We start from the raw sequence: 25825 nt of genomic DNA on the forward strand, positions 1-25825 counted from the left end.
TTTTGAATTTCCAGAAATTGCCATTTTTAGCTTAAAAATGACTGTACTTGGGCAATGCAAGCAAATATTAGTTTATTACTCAGTAAACATTCGTGAAATTTTCAAATTTGGCAAGAGGCAGCCCAGTTTCAATGAGCAGCATAGTTGCAGTACCCTTTTTGACCATTTCCTGCACAGTGTCCCTTTAATTTCGTACGTGCAGCTGGTGTACCAAGATATGCTGTACGTAATCACTGATTCAACGATACACCAGTAGAAATTGGTGAGTAGATCTCATGGTACAGTAAATTACGTAAGTGAGTACACCCCCTCACATTTTTGCAGATTTGTCAGTATATCTTTTCATAGGAGAGCATTTAAGAAATTTCACTTTCACACAATGATTAGTGATCTTTTAATAACATATATAACCGCTTAAATTTCTAAACACATGCTTAACACCATTTAAAGCAAATTTGTTTATCTTGGTCTCTTCAGACCACACGACATGGTTCCAGTGATCCATATTCTTGGTCTGTTCATCTCTCTTGAGACCAAGATAAACAAATTTGCTTTAGATGGTGTCAAGCATGTATGGTGGTAAACAAGTGAGTTTTAAAAAAAAGTGTTTCCTCTCAATATTCAAGCATGGTAGTGGGAATGACATGGTTTGGGGATGCATGAATGCTGTCAACATGGAAATCTGAATTACACCTAAAAGAAACATGCATGTCAACATGCACTGTGACCACTGAAGCAGGTCATGATATACTCCATAGGATTGTATTCAAATCTCACACCAATCTATTTAAGCCAGGTGCAGACTCAAATGTAAAAGTTCAATGTAAAGAAAGGTTGAAACGCACACCAATGACCTCCCTTTTAATCCCTTTTCTTTTGGAGACAATTCGAGTCAACACAGCCACTTCTCTACTGGATTTTAACCTGGGGTGTACTCACTTTAGTGGGCAATGTTCAAACATTAATAGCTCTATTTTTTCTTTTTTCTGAGTGAGCAAGAAATTTAAGAGTTTGTATATGTTGTTATAAGGTCACTAATCATTGTGTCAAAGTGAAATTTCTTTAATGCTCTCCTATGAAAAGATATACTGACAAATCTGCAAAAATGTAAATGCGTCCATATGCGGCTGTGACTTACCCTCCATACTGGAGCTATTCGAGGGAAGGAGCATCAGGGAGGCAAAAAAAATCTTGGCTGATCCTAGTCACCCCAACCATGAACTGTTTTCTATATTACCATCTGCGAAACGGTACAGAAGCCTGAAATCTCACACTACCAGACTCCAAAGTAGTTTCTTCCACCAAGCAGTTAGATTACTGAATTCATGCTGAAGACAGCAAGCCACTTTCTTTGCACTTTTTTCCACCCCCCCCCTCTCTTTTTTATCTTTATTTTTTAATCTTTTTTCTTTTTGAGGACACAAAAAAACACAACAATTTTTACTCTTTATAGGCTTCAAACCTATAATAAGACGTAATAAACTAATCTTGAATCTTGAATCTTGAGTCTTGAAAATGTGAGGGGGGTACTCACATGTGTGATATACTGTAGCTGGGCCTTCTTTAGTGTCTGTAGGAAGTATAGCCTTTGGGCCCCCTTTTTGGCTATTGCCGAGGTGTTGGTGGTCCATGACAGGTCCTAGTTGATGTGCTGTCTTTGTAGTCGGTGTGTGAATGAATGAATGAATGAATGAATGAATGAATGAATGAATGAATATGAGGCAGAGGCACGCAATGCTGGTTTTGAATTCTGTAATTTTGTGATACTACACATACGTAGTTGGGTGCATATAATAAAGACCCTAAAATCGAAACGCTCCAACTTTTCAGTATACAGTACACAAGCTACTTTTGCCTATACTGCCACTTTAGTTATTAGGTTATGCCTCCTCCTGTTCCAAGCAAAATGGCAAAACAGTTTCTGGTTTTAATTTTTTTCCCTGACACGGTTCAGCCTTGGCTCTGGAGACTTGGCTGAGTATATTTTCACATTGAAACTAAGCATCTCTACAGCATAGCCATTGAGCCTTTTGGAGTAGCTTACTTATTAGTTCAATGATTTTTTTAAATGACCACTGATAGGACTGTACCATGACCGTCCAGACGGAGGTTAATAGCTCATCGAAAGACAGTGAAGACAGAGTGCAATCTTTTGGTGTAATTAATATATTATTTATTTAGAATTTAATGTAATGCTTTATATTTTGAAATAAATTTAATACATTATTTAAAAATATATTACTCTTTTAAATTGAAACATAATCAATTAAATATTAACTTTAGCAATCCAATAAATAAAATGAAATAATGTCCACATAATATTTGTCAAATATAATAGTTCATAATGTCAATACCTAATTAAGAATACATCATCATTATTATGAAGTCCAATTTGAATAGCCTAATTTATGAGTTCATCGCCTGGCCCTCTTTCTCTTTGGCTGCTCAGGCAGGGGCTCCTCACTAATGTCCACTTCAATGACAGGTGCATGAGGCTTCAGGGTCGGACTGCAATAGGACTCTGAGATCTGGACTCGGCCATCTGCATCTACTGTCTCCACAAACGAAGGGCAGTTGAACTTCTCCCACATGCGTTGTTTGATCACTCGGCCCACCTGAAGATCATAACGGCAAGCATTGCCAGACTTGGTGGTCAACTTTGGATCCACCACGGAGTGGTAAATCCTTTTGAAGTCCTCCACATTGTAGCCGTGGATCCTCAGAGGCTCCTCTTGGAGCTGTGGTCCATTGCTGAAGCTGGGCTTTGGGTTCTGGATGGATGCCGGTGCTGAGGTTGGCTGGCGGAGGTCAGGGAGTACAGCAGCGTTCTTAATGTAGCGCTCATCCAGAGGCTCCTTCAGCTGCCTGAGGCTGCTCTGGAGAGCAGCTTCCCTCCTCTTCCTCTCAGCTGCCTACATAGAGGTGAAATAGAGGCATTTCGGTTATTGTGCCTTTTAATTTTCATTAATTGGGGCTAAGATCACTTTCATGTAGGTAACACAGAAGGAAGCTACTGTATGTGAAACTAAATCTTACCTCAGCTTTGTAAGAGGAATCATCAAGATGAGGAAAGAACATGTCCTCTCTCTCCCTTGGAGAGGATGACCACTCAAAGGGGATGTTAATGTCCTGAGGACTGAATTTCCCTCCTTTGTCGTGTTGATCTTTGTCCCCGATGAAACCATGGCAGGGTGTCTGGGGTATTCCCAACACCTGGTTGAGGCTATAGGGCAGACCTGCAAAAGATGCCTGAGAGCAGACAGGAGCAGCCTGTAGGTCATTGAGGGCCTTGGGCGCCTGCTTCTGCACTTTGCTGGGCATGGCGCAGCGAGGCTTGGCCTGTTTGCGCCTCCGTCCTTTGGTCTCGCAGCTGGCAGTGTCACCTCCGCTGGCACCTGGCTGGATATCGAGTCCTGATCTGCAGACATTCTGGGGCCCAGACAGTTGGACATGTAGGGCTGGAATCTGCACTTCACAGGGCACGATGTGGCAAGGGTTGACCAGCTTCTTTCTGCGACCTTTGGCCTCACTGCTGTCCACATGGCCACTGATGGCACTAGCTTCGGCATGCTGTTTACAATACGTATGATCCTGGTGTACCCTAAATTTTCCATGTTGAGCTACTGGAGCTGCCTGGGATGTAGGTTCACCTTGTTGGACAGTGCTCTGCTGGTGAACAGGTTGTCCAAGGCTCAGTAAGATGGAGGCAATCTCAAGTGTCTCCTGAAGGGGCGCCTTGGCCACAACAGGTATCTCCTTGTCCACCTGAGAGCCTACTCCAGTCTCTGCTGCCTAGAAGGAAACAGGAATGTTAGGCTTTGTAGGTTCTCTAAATATACTCCAAGTTTGTCATGGCACCAAACAGCATAAACTTACCTGTGCAACATCAGCCTGCTCATTTCTTGAAATCAGTGGCTGAGTTGGCTTGCTTCCTCCAACAGTGGTCTGAAATTCCTCTCGAGAGGAGGGGATGACAAACTCTGAGATGAATCCACAGCGAGACCCCGGAAGTCCAGTTCTTTTTATACGCAGGATCAATGGGCCACAGCTGCTGTTGCAGGTAGCCTCAGTGGAGACAGGTTGGTGGAGAGGAGCCTGTACAGTAGAACTGTGCCCATTTGCACCATTAGTCATGGTGTGGACACACTTCTTTTTAGACAGGCTCAACCCTTCCACATAGTAATCTTGAAGGCGTTTTGGTAGAACCGCAATCCTTCTAAGGCCATAGTGGCCATTCAGAGAATGGCACTCACTAGCCTGTAGGAGAAAGGATAAGGAAAATTATTAGAAAAAATCAATTAAAAATCTAAAATTATTTAATGAAGTGAAAGTAATAATTTGTAGCTTACCCTTATCATATTTGTTGAAAGAAATCCACCAATAAATGACCAAAATACAGTGTTTTTGCCAGGAGAATCAAGAGTTCTGACTGTTCCAGTTCATCAAAAGGTGAAATTCTCATTGTTTGGATTACGTTGCCAATGGTGAATTTGGAATTGAGACTGTAGAATGTTTGTGATGTCACTTATTTGTGGAAAGCAGAGTCAGTGTACAATATTCAAAAAATAACAACCACATGTTTTGGTTAAAATAACCAATATTACACATTGGAAGAGGTTTTGGAGGTTTTAGCCTATTAAAATTATATATTTCAGAATTTCTGTATCATATAAAGGGAAAATAAATTGTATTTTAAATGTGTTAATAATGTTAATATACACTGTTGCCCTCTGGCAGGCGCTACAAGGCATTACCAGCCAGAACCAATAGGATGAAGAACAGCTCCTTCCCCAAAGCTGTTACGAGAATGAACTCACACTTACTGGACTATGTTCATCTATAGGCCTAAAGGACTGTGCACCTTGTAGGGAAGCTCAAGTCTCTGTATACTTTGTATAATGACTATAAAGGCTTTCTATTCTATTCTATTCTATTCTATTCTATTCTATTCTATTCTATTCTATTCTATTCTATTCTATATAAAAATAATATTTAAAATGTTCTGGATGTTAAAATAAACAAATACGTAATTGAATATATTTTGTTTTATAATAAATAATGTATATCACATGTATATTTATTATTATTATTATTATTATTATTATTATTATTATTATATTTTTTATTTTATATGATATAAAATATTTTACATAGGCCTTTTCACAATATCAAAATAGCCATCATTAAACAATACCATTCACCCCCCAAAAAACCTAAAAGCACTAAGAGAGCGCACACCTCCGCCAAGGAAGCTGCTTCATAGAACATTTGACTATGTTCATTGTTCACCCTGTCTTTCTGCCTTCTTTTTGTGGAGTTAGAAACTGATTTTTTTGCCTTGTCCCGCAATTAAATTTGTGGTCACTTGGGGCATCTGGATTTATAGGCCAGCAATGGTGAAGAATCTTTAAAAAGGTCCTGGTTCATGATCCGGACCACCACCAGAATTTAATCTCTTGTTCCTTGGGTCATTACCAACAACTCCACAGAGTTTCATCCAAATCCGTTCATAACTTCTTGAGTTATCCTGCTGACAGACAGACAGACAGACAGACAGACAGACAGACAGACAGACAGACAGACAGACAGACAGACAGACAGACAGACAGACAGACAGACAGACAGACAGACAGACAGACAGACAGACAAACCAAAGCGACCGAAAACACAACCTCCTTGGTGGAGGTAATGACATAGACAACTACACCAAAATGATCTGGACAATTGAGCCAGTCATTCTTTTTGTCTGTCACCTTTGCTCAAAGGATCACCGCATAGTATTGTTTCAAGATTACTGTGTAACACACTGTCACTTACTTACATTATAGTTGATGTGCCGTAGAATTACTTTTGTTTAGCATTATCTAAAATCGTCAACTAGTATATTATTCATGCACGGGTCTATCAACAGCTTTGGTTTCAGCCCTGTTAAAAATGTGCTTTTTCAAAGTGTTAATAATATAGTGCTAATAAATACAATTAATGATATACCGAGTATCATTTTCTGATGCAAAACGTGAAAATTAATACCACATTTTGTGGGATCCGTACGAAAACAAACAACAAAGAAATCATGTGTGTTTCACTCCATGTCCATGTCAGATGTAATTGTTTAATTGATGCCACGTGAATTATGAATTTGCTGCTTTGCCTCCCTCCCTGCTTGAGTTGAGTGGATTTGCCGGAATGATGATGATGCATTTCCGCAATGTGGTGGGAGCTGGGCTGGGAGGGTGTGAGCTAAGTGGTGGTGTGTCTCGTCAAAATGGCCTACCTACACCCATCGAGCTGAGCCACAAAGCCGGTCTGAGGCGAACTTTACTGTACATTAGGCAAATCTAGGTAGTTGCCTAGGGCCCCAACCATATCAGTAGAGTAGAGTAGATAACTTGTATTAATCCCGAGGGAAATTAAGGTGTCTGACAGCTGACGTAGATACATAAATACAAGACATAGACAAAGACCTAATACACATTATTGCACATTGCACGTGACATTGCAGAAATCTGGGTATTGCAAAAAGCCTATCTGCTCTGAAATCATGATAAATACACCAAAAAAAGAAGGCCCCATCTTAATTTGTCACTTAGGCCTATGTAAAATAATAAAAGAGACAAAACACTAAAATATCACTCTCGCTCCTTCCATGCCAAGTGGTGACATGTTTTAAGAATGACTTTTGAGGGCACCGTGTTTATATTTTGCCTAGGGCCCTAAAATGGCTAGATCCTCCCCTGAAGCCAGTGTTTGTGTTAGGGTTCAGACTAGGGCTAGTGTATTAGCAGGCTACTGGTAGCTCATTTCGATGAAGCTAGTGCATTTCGACGGAACAGTAGCTCGCTTGAATAATGCATCCTGTGCTGATGAGATGAAGACAGTTGTTTTGCTCGCTGCAGTTCAGCCGTGATTGAGCCCTGAGTTTCTCAACAGATGGTTTGCATGGCGCCATGATGAAATTAGAAAAACAAAGCAGGCCAGGCAATCAAACTGCTCACTCACAGACTTCTTATCTGTGTGTGTGTGTGTGTGTGTGTGTGTGTGTGTGTGTGTGTGTGTGTGTGTGTGTGTGTGTGTGTGTGTGTGTGTGTGTGTGTGTGTGTGTGTGTGTGTGTGTGTGTGTGTGCGTGTGTGTGTGTTCTTGCGTGTGCGTGTAGGGCTGCTGACAGCTTTTGCTGGACCAAGGACATAGTAATCTAAAAGGGCCAATCATCCAATACATTTGTTGCAATGAGAACCCAATTTTGGCCCCCCTCTATCCCTGGGCCCGGGACAACTGACCCCTGTCAATGTGTGTGTGTGGGCATGCGTGCATGCGTGCATGCGTGTGCGTGTGCGTGTGCATGCGTGCGTGTGTCTGTGTGTGTGTGTGTGTGTGTGTGTGTGTGTGTGTGTGTGTGTGTGTGTGTGTGTGTGTGTGTGTGTGTGTGTGTGTGTGTGTGTGTGTGTGTGTGTGTGTGTGTGTGTGTGTGTGTGTGTGTGTGTGTGTGTGTGTGTGTGTGTGTGTGTGTGTGTGTGTGTGTGTTGGCCATAATCAGGCAGTGCCAAGCTAACTACTGCACTTCCGGCTAATGACAGACAAAAAAAGTTGCCCATTGTAAAGTGGCTGCTCACACCCAATCTTGATTTCCTTCTGCTTTCTCCTTTCTTTCTTTGTCTTGTGAATCCCTTCTCTCTCCTTCTATCGTCCTTCTCTCTCTCTCTCTCTCTCTCTCTCTCTCCCTCTCTCTCTCTCCCTCTCTCTCTCTACCTCTGTCTCTCCTTTCTATTCTCTCTCTCTCTCTCTCTCTCTCTCTCTCTCTCTCTCTCTCTCTCTCTCCCTCTGTCTCTCTCTCTCTCTCTCTCTCCCCTGGTGCTCTCTATTCTCTGCCTTATTTCCTGCCTCTGTTATTCTTCTCCTTTCTTGTCCTCCGTGTTTCCTTCTCTAAATCTCCTCCTCCGCCTCTGGCATTTAAATGCGTGCACTCACTCACTCACTAAGCGTGCACGCACACACACACACACACACACTCTCACACACACACACACACACACACACACACACACGCACACACACACTTTACTTTATGGAGTGTGGAACGGCTACTGTGCACAATCAATTGGCCCTATTAACTCCTGCTACTTGACAGCTAGACATCCCTATTTGGCTGCGGGAGTGTTTGTGAACTGAGTTGACCCTTTGTGGTTCCTGTTGTTGCTTTGGCCATGCCATTGATGGAGCAGTAGAGTGACGGGACGGGATGTGCATGGTAAAGTGACATGAGAAGGTCGGTTGGATTGGATTGTACTTCCTGTTCATGTTGATGTGGTGGTGGTGGTGTGTGTGCGTGCGTGCGTGCGTGCCTGCCTACCTGCCTGCGTGGATGTGCGTGTGTAATGTATGTGTGTTTGCAGGGTGGCAGACAGGTTAGGCCGGGTCTTGTACAAAGTCATTTGAAAGGGCCCCCTATACTACCCAATACATTGTAACTAGGTCCCCCTCTCTCCCTGTGCCCAGGATGACTGACCCATTTTCCCCCTCCTGTCAGCTTCCCTGTGTCTGTTTGTTTGTGTGTTTTTTGCATGTGCGTCGTGTGCAGAGAGAAGGTACATTTGAGGCAAGTCTAGCCAATGGAAATGGAGGTTCAGCCTTGGAGGATGCAGCGAGGGGGCCTAAACTGATTACCAAGTCCCGCGATTGCTGTTGTGTTCTTCGCCTTGGCAATTACTTGGGCAAAATTGGATTTTAATGGATGGTAAAGATGAGGCAGCTCCCCTTATAGCTGCAAGACTCTGCTGAAAAATGCCCTCGACCCTATTTGGGGTTTTCATTTTTCACATTTTACCTTTAAGGCCTCACTGAATGTTAGCCAGAGAAAAAAAAACTGTTATTTAATTTCAGACGGTTATATCCATCTACTATTTTTCTGTTTTCTTTTTCTTTCTCTTTGCATTTCTCTCTCTCTTTCCTTCTCATCTTTTTTGACTCTCTTTTCTCTTAATGGAACAAAAAATCCAAACACTTGAAAAATAAATAAACAAAACATCTTGTGAACTCGCAATCCATTAGCGATGCTATTTCTGGGGAGGCCAAAGATTACGTTTTCGATGTTGACTGAAAGGGGAAAAAAAAGTTTTCTGTGAGGGCTGGGTTACGTAAAAACCAAGAGGTGGCTCATACATGATTGCGCTTGGCAGAGAGTATTTTTTGCAGAGCAAGTGAATGGAAAATCAGTCCATTTTCTCAAATCTAATAGGGTGGCGGAGGTGGTGATAGCATGGTGGGTTTTTTTTGTGCCAGGTCAAATCATTGCAAAGAGCAGAGTCGAAATGGGAGTCTTCCTTGACTGAGATACTGGTGATGTTTACACGTGTCCGGATATTTTAAAATGTGGATATTTTTTTATCCTGTTTCCGTGTAAATGCAAGATGTGGCTAAAAATGAAGACTCTATTGTAATGTGTGATTTTGTATCCTAAGTATATTTTTAAAACCGGATTTTTGATTTGCAGATTTTAAAACTCTGTTTACGAGTAAAACCAATGCGTTTTCCAAAAAATCCATATGTAAACAGCTTCACTATCTCTCAGGATAGCAAGGTCTCAGATCCACTTTTTGAAAACTAGTACTTATCACTCTGTGCAATAGTAATCACTGTTTTGTGCATTTATGTCCTACTTGGTAGGTCTACTTATTATTTATTACTTATTTGTTTCCACAGTGAATGACATGGTATTGTGAGCATTTGGCTGACTCGATCTCCCTGTAATTGTTCCAGATCAACCATAGATTCAGACCATTGAGAGTGCAGATTCAGACGGTACATGAAATGGATGCAACATACCTCCATTAATCATGATAATGGTCATGGGCTGTTTAGGACTGTTAAGGATTTAATGGCTTCAGAAATATTGAAGTCTTATCATGGGGTTGCAAATCGCATCCATTTGGATACTGCTTTAGGGGGGGGGGGGGGGGGGATTTAACATTACTGTGAGGTTGTATCACACACAAACTGCCTTTTGGTGAATATGAATAGTTAATATGCAGTGCATTTATAATGAGTTTACAAAAGCAGACTGTATTTCTATAAATCTAGTAAATTTAAAAATGAACTTATTTGTCTTATTTTGACTCACTGTTCTTGATAATAACATTTAATTTGCGTTTTAATTGTAATTAGCCTACTTGGTTAACATGCTATTAAAATATGAAAATGTATAGACTTTTAATGACATGTAGAGGGTTTTGCATCTGAACTCTAAATATGCAGATAATACAAACTGATGTTGGTGGAAATGCTTCGGGTATCCTTGGTGCTATTTTTTGTCCTCCTCCACCTCCTCTTTCTCCTCTCTTTCTCTCGCACTCTCTGTATCTGTCTTTTTCTGTGCATGTTTATTCTCTTTTCTCTTCTTCGTCTCTGATGCACCTGACTCACAGTGTACACACACACACGCGCACGCACGCACGCACGCACGCACGCACGCACGCACGCACGCACACACACACACACACACACACACACACAACACACCATGGAGCTAGTGACAGCAAGTAACGAGCAGGGACATCTGTGTTAAATTTTGTTTGTTTGTGTTTGTATTTGCTGTCACGATTCCTTAGCTAGGAAGGTCTGTGTTTAAATCAGATTTTCTGTGCAATGTGATTTTGCATGTTTCTCTCTCTCTGTTTGTGTGTGTGTGTGTGCGTGCGTACATATTTGCGTGCGTGCCTGCGTGCGTGCATGTGTGTTTATGTACTGTATGAGACTGTCTATGTGTGGGTATTTGTGTAACCTACAGTAAAAAAAAATGCAGCCTTAATTCAACACTAAGAGAGTACTCTGGGAGCAAATATAGTATCGAAGGTGTTAAATCGACTCTCTAAGTGTTAAAATAACGCTGCACATGTATGTGTATTCCATGTTTTCCCATCCACTGCATGTGCATGGAAGCCAGGCTGCTCTAGGAGGTGCCTTCTGTCAGAGGAGCTGCCTACAGTGGTAGCTGGTGCGGCGAAGAGTAATCTTGTCGGCAAGTGATTTCTGTGGACTGTGGAGCCAGATTGAGACATCCATCAGCGGCAACGCGAGCGCGCACGTGGCCAAGATGCGCACGGACTGCCAAATCGGCACGGGCAAGGCTGCTTAGGAAAGGAAGAGGAAAGAGGAGGAGGAGGAGAGAGAGAGGGGTGGATGGAAGGACAGAGAGAGAGAGAGAGAGAGAGAGGGAGAGGGAGAGGGAGAGAGGGGGGGGAGACAAAGGGCGGGAGGGAGAGAGAGAGAGAGAAATGAGAGAAAAAATAAGTGTGACCACTCGAGCTGTTGGTCGGCTGCTGTGTGTGTATGCCCATGGGAACCAAGATGGAATCAGGACCGAATGGCCACGAGAGCACCCCCACGACAATACAGAAATGCTACACAAATCAAGGACACGAGAGAAAGAGAGAGAGAGAGAGAGAGAGAGAGAGAGAGAGAGAGAGAGAGAGAGAGAGAGAGAGAGAAAGGCAGAGATATACAGTTTGGAGAGATGGCGAAGAGAGGAAGGAAGAAAGGGTGGAAAATACAGAGATCGCGAACGAGAGAAAAGGAGAGAGAGCGAGAGAGGGAAAGAGGGATGGAGGAAAGGTGGGAGGCCAACACCAAGAAACAGCTGAGGGCTGGGGGTGCAAGGATACAGCAGAACATTTCAAAGGCAGGTCAGTGAATGTGCAGGGTGTACAAGGTGGGGTGTGTGTGTAGGTGGCAGTTGTGGAAGTGTTGAGAATGGTGTGTGTGATTGGGTGCTGAGAGAGAGAGAGAGAGAGAGAGAGAGAGAGAGAGAGAGAGAGAGAGAGAGAGAGAGAGAGAGAGAGAGAGAGAGAGAGAGAGAGAGAGAGAGAGAGAGAGAGAGAGAGAGAGAGCAGAGAGCAGAGAGCTATAGCAGTTGCTGTGGTTGTGTAAATGGTGCGACCAGGGCCACTGACAGCTTTGGGCCTGGGACAAAGTAATCTGAAAGGGCCCCCCCCCCATTCAATACAATTAGGGCCCCATTTCCCTGGGCCCGTGACAGCTGACCCGTTTGTCCATTTTGTCTGCTTCCCCGGATGATTGGGAGTCATTCGTCCATGGCCGCCCGTATCTGCTGGGTCATATTCCTCACATCAGGTCAGCGCGAAGCCACTAGCACACGAGGGAAACACTAGCACACAAGGCTCACTCCTCTCACCTCTCAGCTGTCTTTCTTATCTCAAGCAGAAAAATCCCAACATGTACGTAGGATGTGTTTTATGCGTAGGCCTACATACCTGTACATAGGTGTTTGTGTGTGTGTGCGTGTGCGTGTGTGTGTGTGTGAGGTGCGTTAGTGTGTCAATATGTGTGTTCATTCAACTTTGTACGTGTATGATGTTGTGTTTTTCCTCTGTCATATCTTAAGATACTAGATGTATAGGCATATGGATGTGCCAAATGAACAAGAAAGAGACACAGACAGTGACAGAGACAGAGATTGGCAACAGAATAGCCTACCTACATGCAAACCTAACATCATGCAAAACTCCATTCAAAATGTGTTCATACCGGTAAAGCCTTGGTTTACAGTAGCTACATATATATTTCATTTGTATTCCTCTTTTTGCCTTGGATAGTTCAGCATAATGTCGGGCTTATCATTCAACTAAACTTATCCCAAATAAACAAAAGAGTGCACAAACAATACAGCGTAAGTCTACATTGAGTTTTTTCACTCAGCACATAGTACATGTATGTATATATACATATACACCCGGGAAGCTAGACAAAACCTGTCTGACATTTTCATGTGTCTGTTTGCACTGTGCTCTATTTTATTCCCAGTAGATTACCTTGGTAAGTCTTATGCACATCCATGATAATAATAAAGGTTATCTGAAAAGGATGACATTGACGCAAATGCAAGAGTCTCTGTGGGTGTGTTTGTGTGTTTATGTGTCTACTGGTAGTGTGATCTTTTTGTTGTTGATTGTGTCTGCTGTATGTGTTGGTCCTTGCATCATACATGCCAATATTTGAGTAGCTGGGAGATAGCACTTGAAGTCATAACCTGACTCTCACCACCTTTCTCTGCATGAACATCCACGTGGAGCTACGCCATTGGCGTACGACTCGGAAGGCGTGGCTTTATCAAAAAATCCTTTCACACACATTTTTAATGAGCTGCAACTTTACTGTAACTACTCACCGATTCGTGTGTGTGTGTTTGTGTGTGTGTGTGTGTGCGTGCGCATGCTTGTATGTCTGTGTACATGTGTGTGTGTGTTCTGTTTTAATCTGTGTCTGTCTGTCTGTGCCCAGGTGTTTTGTGCAAAAAAAGGCAAGTGTGTGAGAGTGTGAGGCAGATAGACTGAATGGACCTCAGTGGAGGATTTCAGTCACAGATGAAAGAGGCTACGGTGAGCTTCAATCGGCACACATCTAGCCAACAGCAGCCACAGACAGCCTGTGAAGAGCCTGTGCCGCAACTCAGCCAAAATTGGGCCGGATTCAATATAGCATAATCCGCTGTCATGCACGTGGGTGGAGGCTATGGCTGCTGTCTGGCCAATGAGCTCTGTCAGGGACAAAAACGAAAGCGACAACCTAATAAGCTGAATCCAATAGCAATTTCAGTAATATTGCACAAGGAATTGACCTTTCTCTCTCTCTCTCTCTCTCTCTCTCTCTCTCTCTCTCTCTCTCTCTCTCTCTCTCTCTCTCTCTCTCTCTCTCTCTCTCTCTCTCTCTCTCTCTCTCTCTCTCTCTCTCTCTCTCTCTTTCACTCTCTCTCTCTCTATCTTGCTCACAGTCTCTCTTGCTAACAGTCTCTCTTGCTGTCTCTGTCTGTCTGTCTGTCTGTCTGTCTGTCTGTCTGTCTGTCTGTCTGTCTGTCTGTCTGTCTGTCTCTCTCTCTCTCTCTCTCTCTCTCTCTCTCTCTCTCTATCTCTCTCTCTCTCTCTCTCTCTCTCTCTCTCTCTCTCTCTCTCTGTCTTAACAGGCTCACATGCCTTTTGAAGCCGGGCCCCACTAGCGATCTCATTTCTAGTTCTCAGAACTCTGTGAGAAATAATTATTTTTGTTTCTTACAAACTGCTACTTACTCTTGCTTTGTGACATGTATCAGCCAGTTTCTCATGGGCTTTCGTTTTGGAAATTGCATTTAGATGCATAAAGGGTCTAATCCTGTCATGAAAAACAAAACAAAACAACTTCAGTTGTCTGGGGGTTTTTTAACATATTTTTTCATTGGTTGTTAAAATTACACTGTCATGCTTGTTCTTAGACATTTGAAACATTTTTGTTTGGTAGTGATGGCCAGTTCCATTTCGGATGAAATTTTTGAAATGCCTTTTTGCAGCCACTTTACATGTCACAGGGCCCTAATGTATCAGTGCAAATTGCCTCTCAATGCTGACCCTCCTCCGAAGCCTGTGCAAACTTGTCGAAAAACCTTCTCACCCCTTTTAAAATAGACACCACTATTTACTGACCATGTGCCCATCAGAAGTGAAATACAGCAAGCGAGGCTGACAGGAATATTGATGACATCCCGTGCCCAGTGCCGGGCTGTTTCCGCCTTGTTTAAACTTGATCCAATCATATTACTCCTCTAGTGTTTCACAACGGCTGTGCCAGATTGCTTGATTCTGATCTGACAAGCCCCCGTTGGAGCCCTTACATTTTCATCGAGAATTTGCAAAGCACAAGATCCGTAAAAGAAGAAAAAAAAACGCGAAGGGAGGCTGAGGGCTTAATGAGTTTTAATCTATCCGGCTCTGTGGAGGGAAAGCACACTGATAAAAAACTGCCCTAGAGTAAAAGGGTACCCTCATTCCAGCCTTGTTAGCTTTTGCTGAAATGAGATATCCAGTTTATCTCCTCAGGAAAGAAACACACAGTGCTGCAATTAATAACCTTATCCCTGTAAACACATTTAGAGAGTTTTAGAGACACCCATAAGAAATTAAGAAATGAATAATTGAGCACACCGTTTTACACAATTTATCGCAATGAATGTGGATAGCTTAGCCGAGATTCATGGGTTTTTTTTCAGCTCACAGCTATCTCAAGGTGGAGTTGGAGATGTGCTTGGAGAGGCCAAAGTTTATTGTTTTTGTTATTTTTTCGTTCACTCATACACAACTGCCTCGAAGCACCTCCACAACCTACCACAACCTCGCTGTGTTCCTTGCGACCGCTAGTTAGCTGTAACATTTGAAGATTCGTGAAGTGTGTGGGATCTCGGGAGCTTCTTCTAGGCTGCCTCGTACCTCATTATCTCCAACTTCAGGGCAGACCTCTGAGTGCGTTCGTTTGGCATCCAACTGTGGCCTACTCACTGGCTACTCACAGATCAATAAAATCATTACCCCTTTCTAAACTTGAGCATTGTTCCTCGCCACTATACAGAGCAGTAAACACTCCCTCCCATCCACCCACCCTTTAAATCTTTAGGTTTCGTCAAAAAAATCCAAGGTTCAATCATTATCTCTTTCATCCTTATGATGGAAACTCTCTTTCAGTTAAATTATGCTCAACTTGGAATTGGTATTGGTATGTATAATACAAACATGGCCTCTTTCTAAAGTTAAAGCATTGCCACCACCTCCCCCACCCCACCAATACCACCACCCCCAGCCTTTTAAACTTAAGCTTTGGCCATGTTGTGGGAAACTTGGAAGGCTACTTCGATGCCTTGAAGAGGGTTACAGGCGTCCGTGCAAGAATTATGGACTTAAAACTCTCAAGGGTCACCCTCTCAATCCATCAAGCCGCCTCGCCTCCTCCCCCCCAAAACAACCCCTGAAGCACCTGTTGCGGGGTTGCTGAGGCACTGCTGAGCTGGTCAGCCGTGCCAGGCATGTTGATGTTCATGCTCTGAAAAACACTCGTAGCGATTAGCCTCGTTCGGCTTGCACATTTGGACCTGCTCTGCTGTCTGGCAGTACATCCCACTGCCTTCCGTAGCTCTCCCTGGGAAGTCGTGCTCATTAAAATATATAACTGATTGCGCACATAAAGAGATGCTTAATTACGACATAGGGGGAGCATCCAGCAGCGATGTTGGGAGGCGTTGGGGGTTCGGAGGGTTGGTCATGCATACTTGGACATGCATGCCTTACGCCTTTTTTTCACTCTCATCACGTGCCCAAATGGCCATCCAAAACATCACCAACACTACCCCCATCAGCCCTCCAGCCTAGCCTCCCAACCCAGCTCATCCATCCGTCCATCCATTCCTCCATCCAGCTAATGCTTCTTCACTTCTTGCAGTGTCACTCTGCCACTTTGTGTGGCAAATTGGATTCAGCATCCAGCTGATGGCTGCCTGGGTGGCACAGCTGAGGGGCTTTCCTGAGCGCGGACATGAGACATGGGTAGTGGGGTCGGGTTGGCCTGCTCTGGGCTGGGGTGGTGGGACGGGCTGGGGATGGGCTGCATACTGTAGGACAGACCGGGCCAGAGCAGAGCTGAGAGCAGGGGCGGTGCTATGGGGGGAGGGCAGGCAAGGCATTTGCCCCTGGGCTCAGCGCTCTCCCGTATTGGAGTTGAGGGCCTTATTATGACTTTGGCTGGCCATATGGGGGGGCATTGTCAGTGTTTTTGCCCTGGGGCCCAGTGTGCATTTTGTTCCGCCACTGAGCTGAGAAGAGGTGTAGTGGAGCGGAGCGGAGCGGGTTCCGGCTGGCCAGGCAGAGCTCAGGCGTGCCGGTGGTGCCGGTGGTGCCGGTGGTGCCGGTGGTGCCGGTGGCGGCAGCTCCACCAGAAAGCCACAGCTGGAAGTTACATCTGCCAATTAGCGGCGCTGGCAGGGGGGCTGTGCTGCCAAGCGTAGCCACAGGGCTCACCTGAGATGCCAGCCATGGGAGAGAGAGAGAGAGAGAGAGAGAGAGACAGAAAGAGAGAGACAGAAAGAGAGAAATAGAGAAAGAGCAAATGGTTGCTCGAAAGTAAAAATGTGTGTGTGTGTGTGTGTGTGTGTGTGTGTGTGTGTGTGTGTGTGTGTGTGTGTGTGTGTGTGTGTGTGTGTGTGTGTGTGTGTGTGTGTGTGTGTGTGTGTCTGTCTGTCTGTCTGTCTGTCTGTCTGTCTGTCTGTCTGTCTGTCTGTCTGTCTGTGTGTGTGTGTGTGTGTGTGTGTGTGTGTGTGTGTGTGTGTGTGTGTGTGTGTGTGTGTGTGTGTGTGTGTGTGTGTGTGTATACATTCGTGTGCATATGTGTAGCAGAGAAAGACAGAGATAATGTTTTGGTTTCAGAGAATATGTATTGTGTGTGTGTGTGTATGTTAAAAAGGCTATATATATAGTAATATGTCCATGCGTGCGAAAGAGAGAGAGAGAGAGCGAGCGAGAGAGAAGCAATTTAGTGTTCGTGTATGTGTAATGTCTTGGTGTTAAATCCATGCTGGAGCTATAGGGGGGATTTTTCCCATGCACTAAAACCCCCTCGGTGACGGATTACAGGTAATTTGCTTACTCAGTGCCACCATGTTATGTGTGTGCAGTGCAGCCATAGCAGTGTGTGAATGAATGTGTGATGCAGAACCTATTTATTTGAATTACAAGTCCCACCTCAGCACACATGAATGTAACTGGGGTGGCAAGTTATGTGAGTCATCAGAAATACTTACTAAATAGATTAATACCAGGCAGCCTAGGAGGAACCCACCGACCTTTTATGAAATACCATTTTATGGAACATTTATTCGAACAATACTCGGACATCTTTTACTTTTCCACCTCGCTATGGCTTTGCATACTTACTGGTACAGCTTGGCGGTCCTCCTCGCTTGCAAATCCCATGACGACAAAAGCAAAGACTGGACGGACCGATTGGCACTCTAATTCCATCACAGCAACGGTTAGCGAATGTCTGGAGGATTATTTCTTCACACTTCTAGTTGATTCTTGCCTGTATTATACTTCAAAATAGTGAAACCTAAATCATTTATGGTGTCTTAAAGAATGCTGAACCTTGTCAATTATGGATGATGACTTATAAGAGGGCAGAAGATTAGTTTGAAATAATAATAATAAAATACCTCCCCTTGGAGGACAATGTGAATGGTTGTCTTGTCAACAAGGCTCATCACTGAATTGTTTTGTTACTAAAAGTCCAGTAAAACATGTGACCTTCCTCTCTGAAGACATATGGCAGCATGTTCTTGAAGATGCTTGCTTTTCTCAGCTATTCTGAATAATAATAGTTTGTGTATGCTTTTATTTTTGTCATGTGTTTGGAAACAGTGACAGCAATGTTGTAGTAGGGTAGTTATGGGTAAGCGGTTAAGACTTGTAGCCCAAAGGTTGCCGGTTCAACTCCAAGGTTGGTGGGGGGAGTAATTAACCAGTGCTCTCCCCCATCCTCCTCCATGACTGAGGTACCCTGAGCATGGTACTGTCCTGCTGCACTGCTCCCTTTCGGGTGCCATTGGGAGCTGCCCCCTTGCACAGCTGGGGCATAAATGCAATTTCGTTTTGTGCACTGTGCAGTGAACACTTGTGTGCTGTGTCACTGACAATAGGATGTGAAGTTTCCCAGTTGGGCTTTCACTTCACTTTAATGTACCAGTTAACATTTGGCCAGTAGGTTACTTAAACTATATACATATTATGACGGGTGGAGGTGGAAGGTATCGTAGGGAAATATTATTTGAAATTGATCATGATTGTTAGGTTCTATTACAAACGTATGCATCCTACATATGAAATTCTTTATGTACAAGGTGACTTTTAATAAAATAACATTCCACATCCAATAGGACAGTAGGACAATTGATTAGAGCATATGTTTGTCTAAGGCTAAATAATGTATAATTTCTTTACAAATATTAATGAAAGGGAATATGTAATGTATTGTGCATGTCCACTCAGAGTAATTATGTATGTTCATCAGATCAGACGTGAGTGTTTTCGAGAGATATTTCCCAAAAGCCCCTCATTATGACTTGCTGCGGGAGTATACATTCAATAGCGATTTAATTTTGCTCTAAGTAATTGAGCATGAAGGGGGAAAAACATCACATTATTTGACTTTCATTTAATAATTACGTGGAAAAGAGTCTATTCTTGGAGAATTTTTCCATCTCACTCCTCAAACAACACGAGAGGCGGGATGCAGTGGATGCAGAGTGCTATAAACGAAGGCCTTTTATTCTCCTTCATTAGCCAATGCGCTAGTTGGGTGAGATTTATGGCCCATTGTGAATGATGAGGGGCCAGTGTCAATGCGTCAGGCTGATAGTGTTTCTTAAAATAGTCCCATCAGGGCCGCAAGCAGCTTTTGCTGGGCCCAGGACAAAGTCATGTTCAAGGGACACCCAATACATACAAGGTAAATAAATGCAGTGGTAACACTTCAGAATAACAGGCACTTATATGGCAGATTCATCAGAACGGAGCTGTTGACGCCTGCTGCTCTTTGTTTGTGCGCATAAGTGATTTATAAGCGCCTGTTATTCACCAATGCAGTGGGTTCAGAGAGTTGATTTCACATCTTCAGATTGTGTTTGGACCCAGAGTAGTCTCTGAGTGTTGAACTAACACTGCCTTTTTACTGTGTATGTATTGGGTGGATGGGGGACTTTTAAGCGACTTTGTCCTGGGCAATACAATGAGGACCCACTTCCGGGCCCCCTCTCTCCCTGTGCCCGGGACCACTGACCCCTTAATCCCCCTTTGTTGGCTTCCCTGAGCCCCATATTCACATGCCTCGGCTCCCTCCCTCCTTCCCTCGGCTACAGCTAATGTGTGCGGCGGGCCGCAGGCACCCGTGACACGGCGCAGGTGTTGGGTCCATCTGTGACTGATGTGTTTCTTTAACAGGTGCTCCTGAAGCAGGTGCAAAATACACGACGGAGGTCATGGGTTTGCAGCTCATTTGGGTAAATACATACACACCCACACAAGCACAGACACAGACACAGATACAAGCACAGACACAGACACAGACACACAGACACACAGACACACACAAGCATGGACGCACATGCATGTGTGTGTGTGTGTGTGTGTGTGTGTGTGTGTGTGTGTGTGTGTGTGTGTGTGTGTGTGTGTGTGTGTGTGTGTGTGTGTGTGTGTGTGTGTGTGTGTGTGTGTGTGTGTGTGTGTGTGTGTGTGTGTGTGTGTGCGTGCGCGCGCGCGTCCTTGCTTGTGTGTGTGTGTGTGTGTCTGTGTCTGTGCTTGTGTGTGTGCATATGTATTTACCCAAATGAGCTGCAAACCCATGACCTCTGTGTATTTTGCACCTGCTTCAGGAGCACCTGTTAAAGAAACACATCAGTCACAGATGGACCCAACAAAAGCCTTATTGCCAATTCAGCAATGGGAATAAATACAAAGTACTTGGTTATACTACCTAGGGGTTACTTCACAGTCCCTTGAACAGTGTATCCAGATCATGGAGTACAATTACAATAAGCTTACATGGAAAGAAAATACTCTTGCAAGATACTCAAAGGCACAACAGAGACTTTATTTCTGCGTAGTTTCAAGGTTGATACAGTGATTTTAAGATTGTTTTATTTAACTTTTATACAAAGTGTGGTCACCTTTGCCATTCAGTGTTGGGGAGGTGGTCTTTCTGTTAAAAACAGACACATGCTGGACAAAGTCACACACTTAGGCTGTAAAATAACTGGAACAGAAGTTAAAAGTATCAGGCAAATCTCTGATGAGTACACTACCAGCTTGGCATTAAAAATAGTAGATGATCCATCCCACCCCCTTTTCTTTGAATACTCCCTCCTCCCATCTGGACTTAGATACAGGTTACCCTGTTTTAGAACTAATAGAGGGTTAACATCCTTTGTGCCTAGAAGCATCCAACTGTTGAATAAGTTAAGTGCAGACAGAGTTAATATAATAACTTTAATATACTGAATGTATATAGGATTTTAATTTTAATTTAATTATTTCGATTCTATCAGGACTTTTTATTATTTATTTTGAATACTCTGTATGTTTTTTTTAGTTTTTTTTTTTAGTCTTGTCCTTGTATAATGTCGTAATTGTCTGTATGTTCAAGTGTTCCCAAAACGCAAAACAAATTCCCCCTGGGTATTTGGTATATTCATTCATATTCAATTTGACTACATTTGTAAAATATGTAACATTATGAACACTGTATATTGTGAACACTTTGTGGAACAGTTTGACTTTGCATTGGGTACTAGATAACTAAAATTAGATAGATAGGTATTAGATTAGATTAGCTGTAACATTCAACAGACACTGCAATAGGAGGATGTAAAATAGTGCTACCAAATAAATGAACACATAGCTCAGACAATGGAGTCTTCTAAGGTTTTGAGGCTTGACTTTGACACGATGTGGCAGACAAGTCATGATGCATGTCTTTATATACACATGCCCCAATGTCTTTATACGCATGCCCCCATATCTACAGTAGCATTTAGTAGATGGATTGTGAGGAAAGGGGGATGGAGGGCAATCCCCTCTCCTCTCCTCTGTGTATGTGCTTTTCATCTGCAATGACAGCGTGTTTCCTCTCCATCTAAAGAACGTCATGAGATGTGCTTTCCCTCTTTCCCCTCAGTCTCTTTTTCTTTCTTTCTTTCTTTCTTTCTTTCTTTCTTTCTTTCTTTCTTTCTTTCTTTCTTTCTTTCTCTTGTTTTGCTTGCCAAATCCCCCTTTCTGTTTCTGCCCCTCACTTTCAGTCTGTCTGTCTGTCTGTCTGTCTCTCTCGTTTTCTTGTTTTATTTTCTTCTCTGTGTCTCATCCCCTCTATCTCCTCTCTTCCACTCTCTCCATCGCTCACAGCGTGTGCTGTCCGTTTGATTGATGCCACACTGATATGTACTTTAGTTTTCCGAGGAGATATGCACCAGCTTCAAACATGATCTTGTTATCGCTGTGGTTTGGCTGTTGAGGGGCTCACATCCTGCCCCCGTCGCTATTTTTGCCCTGCTCCCTGCTCTGACAGGGCTACCGCTCTGACCTCAGGGGTAGTCTTGGAACTTGAAGGTCTTTCCCTCTCTCTCTCTTTTCTTCCTTGTTCTTTCTTTCTTTGCCTTATTTCTTTTTTTCTTATTTTCTTTCTTTCTCCTCCTCTCCTTCTCTCTTTCCCTCTCATCTTCTTCTCAGTCTTTCTCTTTCTCTTTCCCTTCTCTCTCTTTCTCTCTCTCTCTTTCTCTCTCTCTCTCTCTCTCTCTCTGTCTCTCTCGCTCTTTCCCTGTCCCCCGCTCTCTTTCCTTCTCTTTCAATCTCTCTTTCTCTCTCTCTTTCCCTCTGTTTGCCTTTCCTCAGCTCTCGGGGCATGTGCTGTGCCTGAGTCAGAACAGTAGTATAGGCCATTAAAACCATTCCTTGGGACACGATGCAGCAGCTCATGTCAAAGTGACAACCTGCATAGATCTCTTCCCCCATTATGTTTATATTTATTCCGCTTCTCGTCAAGCTTCCCATCCGTTTCGGATGCCGCCATGATGTGTCACACAGCTTCACGAGTGGGAGAAATGTCACAAACACTGTTTAGCGGGCCTCCCGTTAACGAATCATGCCAATTAGTGTGTGACCTCAAATGTCATGGCGTGTGACAGACAGGATTTGGAAAAAAATAAATAAAATAAAAACCTGTCAACATTTTGCTTGTTCATTTGGCAAAAATGCAGTGCTGCTCACATGGGTGTGTGTGCACACAGGCGCACGCACGCATGCACACACACACACGCACGTACACACACACACACACACACACACACACAATTATAATAATAAATATATATTGTTCCTTTGTTAGGGATATAGAGGTAAGCTTAACTGCACCGTACTATAGGCCCAGCAGTAAAAATAGCACAGTGGCATTTATCTTAATTGGCAACTCCTCAGGAGCAGAGTTTAGCCGGCTTCCGCCCCTGTTATCTTTCCCATTCTACTTTAATTAGGCTGGCAGGCCATTGTTTCCCGTATTGATAGTGGTGTACTGTACATGTAATTACACACATAATAGAGAGAGCGGACGAGAAGGGGAAAGGGAGACTAGAGAATCATCCAGATACAGACACTCACAGAACAACAACACACACATTCACACTCTTGCACTATGCAGTCTTTTCTAGTAAGAGTCTTGTTCCTTTTCTACCATTTTGTATCCATGTTCATGAGCATTCATAGGCCTCCTTTCAAGTTTTGCCAATGTTCAAGGCTTTCTCCAGGATGAACAACCGAAGACAATGCCCAGTGACATTGCCTGGTTTCGAGGGCATGACAGGCATTCAGTCATCCTTCAAACGTCCTCTAGGTGATCGAGTCATGTGTCACGCAGGAATCGACAGCATTTCCTCCCAAACGGCACACAATACTGACATGCTAGTGTAGGTGAGGCGAAGCGGTAGAATGCTCCATAGTACACATTGGCAAAATAGTGTTATGTCATAAGCTCACCAGAGATTACTAAACAGTGTGTGATTGTTATCTTGCCAACAACTGGGTTTATTTTCGGGACAAATCGCCTTAGGAGGAGATAAAGAAGAAAAAAATACAACACAAAAAAGCAGAAGGTCGCTCTTAGACTCTGAGAACCCTAAACGCTGTCTAAACCCAGGCGGCAGAAAGAGCTCGCTCTAATGGCAGATTCATCAGAATGGCGCTGTTGACGCCTGCTGCTCTTTGTTTGTGCTCATATAATGAGAGAAAATGCCTCCGTGCGAGTGAATGCGAAGTGACAGACCATCAGAGGTGATGTCACAGAAGATGTCACAAAGAGGCCCTTTCAGAGCCGAGGCCAGTCCAGCGCTGTGTGAATCCTGCTCATCCAACACAACACAACGAGCGTGCAGAAAAAATGGCACCAATTATTCGTTGCTTTGTCGTCAGTGCGTTTTTTGGGTAAAGTCCCGTTTGGCCACGAAACAAGCGGAGCGAGCTGAGAGGAACTTGTGTTGTCCTAATCCTCTCTTTATCTTTCAAACAATGTTGCAGATTGGAGGTTCCCTCTCCCCGCCCCTAGCCACCCACCCAACACCCCACCCCCCTTTTTCTCCTCGTTCATGCGAGGCATTAGATATTTCTAATAACCTAGATGTGGTAATTAACAGTAAATCTGTTGATGAGATTTCAGGCCATGCTCGCGGCGTGTCAGGCGACAAGGCAGTCCAATAGAAGGCCGCCCAATAATGACCATTAATTTGGGAGGAAATAGAGACTGCGCCGCGGCACCGTGGGGGCTTTTGATTTCCCATTTGTTGGGTTTATTAGAGCTCTTAATTAAACAGACTGTGATGAGGAGAAGGAAACTCGGGGGAGCCAAGAGGATGAAGAAGATAGCAAAGGGTGGTGGGGGAGAGGTTGGCGTGTTTGCATTTGTGTATATCCAAGTGTGTGTGTGTGCTTGTGTGCATGCGTGCGGGTGCGGTTGCATGCATGCATTTATGTGTGTGTGAGTGTTGTTTTTGTGGCATGCCTGTCTGTGTATGTTTGTGTGTCGTGCATGAGACTGTATTTGTGCGACAATGAGAAAAAGTGTGTGTGTGTGTGCGTGCGTGCGTGCGTGTGTGTGGCAATAGTACTTAGGGACAGTGTTCTGCCAATCAATAGCTGAAACGGCAACACTAATGAATGATACGAGGGGGGAGAGAGTGCGCTCCATTCCAACAGGGATGTTTACTTTTGAGAAACGATCTTGTATCTACATTTAGAAAGACCCATACCAAATGTAATTAGATGTATTCCTAGTCAGTTTATGTTTTAGAATTTATTCATTTGATTATTTTTTGCACTATATTCAGATTCAAGTTCGCTTCAGGCAACTACGCAAAAAGTACTTCATCTTTAAACATCATGTTTATAAGAAATAACCATTAGTCTGTAATACTTCCTTTAACAACTCGGATCATGTATAGTTTTTTTTTTGTTCTTTTGTTTAATTAATTTTCTACCACTGTTAATGAAGAGCTGTTCTGCTCAGAGTTAGCCTTCTACTCCCTTATGTCTGTTACTTCCGAGTCCCTGCTATAGTCAGATTGCATACCGCTGAGAAAGCAAAGGTGATGAACATAATGGGTGATAACAGTAAGCTACGACAGACTTGTGGAGGACCGACCTGGACAAGAAATTATATTTGCACAGGATGTGTTGTGCTTTGTGAAATGCTCATGGGTAAGACGCGTTTCTAGATAAAGAGAAAAATATTTGTTGATGAAGTGTTGAGCATAAACTTAAAAGAAATAAAAGGAATAGATAGCACGTTGGAAAGGGAGACATATTGCACTGCTCCAAAGGGAGCACAAACCCAAAACAGTGCAACTCCCCATCAATACTTTTGTTTCGCAAATTTAATAACCAATGGCTAGAAGTTTAGAGATAATAACCAAATACACCCCAAAATATGGTTTGGGTTTATGGCCCGTGAGGGCATCTTATCCAGCTCATGATATAGTTTTGATATTATGCAGTTTCACATGAAATTTGACATGTTTTCAGGGGACCTAGTGAAGGTAGGGTTTGTGGCCACCTTCAATATAATCCTAAAGTGCAGGAGGAAATGGGGGGTTGTGTTAAGTGCATAACATGGGCCTTGGAGAACTTGAATTGGAATGAAAAAGGTTCCTCACCCCTGGTCTGTAGGATAATGAAAGTGCAAGGCTTTATTTGTTTGGCTCTTTTGCTGTTTGATTGTTTGTGTGGTCCATGATATTAATCTGCACACTCTACATCCTCTGCCTCTCATGTGAAGGATGTACGTATGGTATATGTCAGCAGGGCCGCTGAAAAGTTTGTCTGGGGCTGGGACAAATACATGTGAAAGGGCCCCAAACCCAATACAAGTACTGTAATGAGGATCCAATTCTGGGCCCCCTCTCTCCCAGGGCCCGGGACAAGAACACAAAAAGGCTGA

General features: G+C 43.5%; 1 protein-coding gene across 1 annotated transcript; it reads right to left on the minus strand.

Annotated features, from left to right (window-relative positions):
• Nucleotides 1–2244: 2244 nt before the first annotated feature.
• On the minus strand, nucleotides 2245–4430 carry LOC134450386 (uncharacterized). Its single transcript, XM_063200232.1, has 4 exons — nucleotides 4350–4430; nucleotides 3877–4257; nucleotides 3037–3792; nucleotides 2245–2912 (listed from the first exon to the last, which is right to left on the minus strand). Exons 1-4 carry the CDS (start codon nucleotides 4356–4358, stop codon nucleotides 2415–2417), a joined length of 1644 nt encoding a protein of 547 aa, XP_063056302.1. The 5' UTR covers nucleotides 4359–4430; the 3' UTR covers nucleotides 2245–2414.
• Nucleotides 4431–25825: the final 21395 nt, after the last annotated feature.

The sequence above is a fragment of the Engraulis encrasicolus genome, chromosome 6, assembly GCF_034702125.1.
Source record: "Engraulis encrasicolus isolate BLACKSEA-1 chromosome 6, IST_EnEncr_1.0, whole genome shotgun sequence".
Taxonomy (NCBI): Eukaryota; Metazoa; Chordata; class Actinopteri; order Clupeiformes; family Engraulidae; genus Engraulis; species Engraulis encrasicolus.

What these genes read in the sequence shown, in the direction of transcription:
- LOC134450386 (XM_063200232.1), bottom strand. An exon ending in AGCAGGCTGATGTTGCACAG is followed by an intron (nt 3,793 to 3,876) that starts GTAAGTTTATGC and finishes GTTTCCTTCTAG; the next exon opens with GCAGCAGAGACTGGAGTAGG. An exon ending in ATTCCTCTTACAAAGCTGAG is followed by an intron (nt 2,913 to 3,036) that starts GTAAGATTTAGT and finishes ACCTCTATGTAG; the next exon opens with GCAGCTGAGAGGAAGAGGAG.